Source organism: Nicotiana sylvestris, chromosome 11 (genome assembly GCF_000393655.2).
Source record: "Nicotiana sylvestris chromosome 11, ASM39365v2, whole genome shotgun sequence".
In the NCBI taxonomy this organism is placed as follows: domain Eukaryota; kingdom Viridiplantae; phylum Streptophyta; class Magnoliopsida; order Solanales; family Solanaceae; genus Nicotiana; species Nicotiana sylvestris.
Window position 1 is genome coordinate 103,857,499 of NC_091067.1, and position 5,311 is coordinate 103,862,809.

General features: G+C 38.7%; 1 protein-coding gene across 1 annotated transcript; it reads right to left on the reverse strand.

Moving 5' to 3' along the window:
- Positions 1–1,985: 1,985 nt before the first annotated feature.
- On the reverse strand, positions 1,986–4,633 carry LOC104211582 (exocyst complex component EXO70C1-like). The gene has a single exon (XM_009760664.2). The coding sequence runs from the start codon at positions 4,459–4,461 to the stop codon at positions 2,464–2,466; it is 1,998 nt and encodes a 665-aa protein (XP_009758966.1). The 5' UTR covers positions 4,462–4,633; the 3' UTR covers positions 1,986–2,463.
- Positions 4,634–5,311: the final 678 nt, after the last annotated feature.

Sequence of the window (5,311 nt, forward strand, 5' to 3'; positions counted from 1 at the left end):
CAATCAACCTTTGGTTTATAATCTAAGTCCATAGGCACAAGAAAATCCCAACACTGCAAAACATGTTCATATAAAATAATTTCAGAAATAGAATTCACTTAAAATGCAACTAAACCATCCAAAAATATTACAACTACCATACGATACCAACACGACATATAACTATACTACCAGGGTATACAATTCTACTGGCTAATTTCCGACAACTATAAATGACTATACTACTATTACATAACAGATAAGAATAAAGAGAAAAAGCAAAAAAGGTATGCAGCTATAAAGTATTTTCAAGATACTGTACGATATTACCATTATTAAAGGAAAAACAAATAGCGATGACAGCCAAAAAAGGATCCAGAAGCATATGATAGTATATAGCTATACTAACAGGGTAAATAATTATACGGGATTGTTCCAACAACTGTCTATAACTATAAAAACTATCACATAACACACATACACTGTGTCTATAGGCACAAAAGAAATCTCAACAATGCAAAACATGATTATATAAATTATTTAAGAAATAGAATTCACTTAAAATTAACACAACTGATTATAACTATAATATAATACAAAAGTATAACATGAAATCAAAAAATAACAATGTACTATACATTCAAAATCTCACAGATCATAATTTTATGAAAATTACCTTCTTTGGTGCGACGCTAATTTTTTTCTTCTTTAACTGAGAATCATCGCTACAATCAACATCTATTGGTTGAGTCTCTGTTTTAGGTAGGGATTCATGTCGGCTTTTCCCTAACTCAGAATCCTCAACAACTTTACCTTTTCCCTTATTAGTCATAGGAACACCTCCTATGACTGGTTCGTAATTTATGTCGGGTAGTGACTGGTATGGAGTTTCATCGATTGACGAAGTATTAATATTGTTACCTTTTTCACCCTCTAATCGTACATTTTCAGTTGTGTTTTCAACATGACTACTGCTAGGGTTACGACTAAACACAGACTGAGAATCAGAAAATAAGGAAAAACTTGGATCGGACATGGTTGAGGCAACGGATTCAGCAACTACTTGTGTTGGAGAATGATGTTGTCCACGACGCCACCATCTACGCGCACAATGCTTCCGACCCATAGAGAAAACAACAACCCATAGACATTAATTCATAAAAGTACAAAGAAAAACACAAAAATTCTATGATTTTTAAAACCCACTTTCACTAAAATGTACTTCTAGAAGAAAACATTTCACCCAAAAATAGGCACTAGACGAAGAGATAGAACAGAATCGAAAGAAAAAATTTAAAACTCGAATCTGGATGACATATGCGTTCTCATGGGTTGACTATGGAGATTTGGAAACTGTTCTCTAGTTTAGTGTTAACTGTTAAAGGACGAAGACAAGCGTTAAAGACGGTGGGTAGCTTGGGCCGGGTGAAATAGGTGGGCTGGATTCTTTAGTCTAGTGTAAAGAACAAAGATAAGGCTTTAAAGACAGTGGGTAGCTTGGGCCAGGTGAAATATGTGGGCCAAGTAAATGAATTAGACCGCATGGGTAGGAATAGTAAATAGTTTGAGCATGTGTATTAAAAGATAAATAGTTTAGGCTTAATAGGTATAAAGTGAGATTTTCTCATAAAAATTAAGATTGTCCATTTTCAAGGTCATTGGTTGCCTGATGTTTGGACTTAGGCCACCCCAGCCCCATGAAACCAGCAGGCTGACTGGAGCTGGGTTAGTAAGCCTTTATTTTAAATGGGCCTTAACATTTTTAGCTCAACCTTATCGAACCAGCGAGCCATGACCTCAACTCATTTTCAAATAGGAGAAGATGGCAAAACGACAAAGTAGCTGGAAATTAAGGAAAAAGGCAAAAGAATGTTTTCACTCCTAGGAAACTCGTTCAACCATCAAAAATCGAAAACCTGCCCAACAGCTAAATTTCCAAATTCAGAAAATAAAAATTATGCCTGTAAAGTAAAATTTAAGATCTATGGCTAGTTTAATTTAGTTGAACTGACAGGATTCACCACACTATATGATTCCTCCAAGCGATCATGTGATAGTAAACTGTTGATCACTAGCTAGATACTTACCGAAAATAAATTTAACAGGATCAATTACAGAAGGCATAGAACTAGGTACAGAAAAAAGAGTCAAATACAAGTCCAGTTACGCATGTATTAAAGAAAAGTTCAGATAACCAAAGAATGTGGTGCAGTAGATGTGACTGTTCCTCCCTTAACCAGAGGTCTCGGGTTCGAGCTCTGGATATGAAAAATCCTTGGCAAGGAGCGCTTCCCCCCGAATGTGGTCCTACGCGGCGCGAATCCGGCTATAGTCGGACTCCAATACGGGTACCGGACACCGGGTGAGAAACAAAAAAAAAGAAAAGTTCAGAAGGTTGAAATATAAAATGAGGGAAATGAAATACAACAATAAATATGTTATACGAAAATTGTCGGAGTCTTTCTTTAGCATGAATAACCATAACTATGTCTTCCTCCTGGCCATTGATGCAGAATTACCATCAAATAGTTCATCAATCAATGTTTCAATGTCCTCTGGCTGATACTTTACATACTTCTCCGCTTGCTTTCCATTGTCCAAATACTGTCTAAACCTCCCAAAAAATGACCTATAAGCTGGAATTACCAAAGCTGATATCGAAACACGAAGCTCTGATTGAAGCTGCTCGTCACTTACAACCCAAGTGCTTTGACTCCTGTGTATTTCATCAAACATTGTATTGAAATTCTTGAATCTTTCTTTCACTGTCGTCTTCACTACTTTCCCATGGACTTGCATTCCGTCATGGCTTAGGATTTGGAGTACCTTACCCCATGTTTCCCTTTGGTAATTCTTGTGGTATTGTCTCACGATCGTTGATCTTCTCCTACACCACGTGTCGCCCATCACTTGGTGTATCTCCGCGGACCCTTTAACTTTTTGTAAGATATACCTACCATTGTTCATTAAGAAAATGTGGCGCAACGCAGGGTCTCTGTACAGGTTTGATTTAGCTTCAAGATTTGTATCCAAAAGGTCCATTATTGTGACTAACTGTATTGAGAACGGCGTTGTCCCGGCTACTGTTTCAGAACCGTGGGGGCTTTCGTTCTCTGTTTCTACCTCCAATGTTGGTTTCAATTTGGCAGGGGAATTGGATTCCTCCAATTTTACATGTTGCTGGAAAATATGCTCTAGGGTGCCTTTGTACTCGCATGCATATTTTAGATAATTCATAACGTAACGCGTTAACGGGTGCACTGCCCCACCCGGGACTGGTGTCCTCGCCACATCATTTTTAATGGAATTTTCGAGATCACAGAATATGCTCACAGCTGACTCCCCTATTCTGTCTCCAGTAGCTGAAATCTCGGACTTCAATTCATTCTCACATTCGTTGGAACACGACTCATTGATCGTTGGGATAAGATCATGTATAGCTTCATACATGTCTAGATATTTGAACAGCTTCTCGGCTGAGCGTTTGGTCATTGAGACGGCCTCAGCAAAGTCGAGAAGCTGAATCACAATGGCGCGCGCCAGGTTGCTAAATAAGCTTCGGGAAATCATAGGAGAATCGGAGAAAACAGAGTCTCCGAGTCTCTTTTCGCCAGGGAATAGAGTTGTCGAACAACTTTTGACAACTCTGATCCACCTCGTAATCTCTCCTTCTAGAGAATCCCATGGCATTCTTTGAACATCCTCCATGTTTATCCTCTCGAATTCGAGTTTTTTCATTTGTTCACTGAATGCATTTCTTCTCGAAATCGAATACACTTGACAGCATTCTGTTTCATAGCCAGCCAAGATCATGGCTGAGGCAATTCGATTCATTCTTGTCAATACATCTGGAGAATACGACGGATATTCCTCTTCTCCACTGGATTCCGAAAGTGTCAAATCACATTGCTCCCCATCTAATAGATTGGTCGCATTGAATGAAGAATTTTTAAGAATTCTTGAATTGGAAGACACTCTAGAATCTTCTAATAAGTTTCTCAATTCTTCTTCCATGAAAGTCATGGCACGTTGCAAGACCATGCTCGTTAGGTTCAACGACCTCGTGGTCATTGAACCTGATGGAAATTCACTCAAGGAATTTGTCAATTTGGATAACATTGTCACTGCTTCTATAAAACAAGTGTCCTCCTCTGCTATCTTGCAAAATCTGGTGGCATTTTCGCAAGAGTTATACTTTTTTATCCTGGACTCGACGATTTTAGAAAAGGTGTCGACCGAATCAGGGACTTCAGGGGGATTTGATTTATCGTGGCACATGGAAAGAGATTCCACGAATCGATCAATATCTTCGGATAATTTCTTAGCGTCTTCAATATGAGTGTTCAATGAATGATCTAACTCTTCCTGGCTGCTATTTCTGGAATGTTGATCAGCGCGTGACGCCTCAGTGGACGTGGCTGAACGAGGTGGTTTTGGGCTGCCTGTAAAGCTGCCATTTTTATCTAAGTGATTCTTCACCATTTTGCTATAATAGATCTCAAGAAGGAGAAAAAAAAAATGGATAGTTAGTAAGAATAAATAAGCAATATGTTAATTGATGCAAACTGAAAGAAATCAAGAAAAAAGATGTGACATGTTGAATTTTGAAACAAGCAGTTTGCTAGAGATGGTGGCGAAATGGGAAAAGGGAAAGGAAGGGAATGGAACACAGCTTGATTGAGAATGAAGAATTGATGAAGTTTTGGTTTTTGAGATTGTGCTAGTTTATGGGAACATATGTTTATTTTCGGGAGACGTTTGGTACAGGTTGACTGTTGACCCGGTTGACAAGCTTATAACTAGTTATGCTTCTCACGACTTACTTTTCTGTTAGCATTACTGCATTGCATTTTCTTAGTAATGGCTCCCCACTGCTTTGCCTACTAATTATTGTTTAAAGCATCATCAATGCTTACTAGACCACGTAAATATTCATTGAGAGTCAACAAAATTACGGTTAGGGATGGGAAGCTGTGCGGTCCGAATTTTATCTTTAACCTACAAAATTTTAACCTGCCTCACCCCTGATCTCACCTCCCGGGCGGCTCCACCCAAAGCCACTAAAATCATTACTTTAGGCCTCGAAATACTTGAGGCTCCTGTATAGGTCGGAATCTGTCCCAGAATATTTAAGGCAAGGTAGTATTGAGGAAAGAATCAGTCGAGGTCGACCAGGAAGCAACGAGACTTGTGGTCAAGATGTCAATAATGGTCGAGGTCGAACACCGCAGATAAAGCTGTAACGGCTAGTTTTTAGAATAGGATATTAAAGAGAATATTCTAGTGGATATTCTCGACACTTGTACTATTAGAGTTTATTAGGGATATGTCC

What these genes read in the sequence shown, in the direction of transcription:
- LOC104211582 (XM_009760664.2), bottom strand. Translation starts at nt 4,461, where the DNA reads ATGGTGAAGAATCACTTAGATAAAAATGGCAGCTTTACAGGCAGCCCA.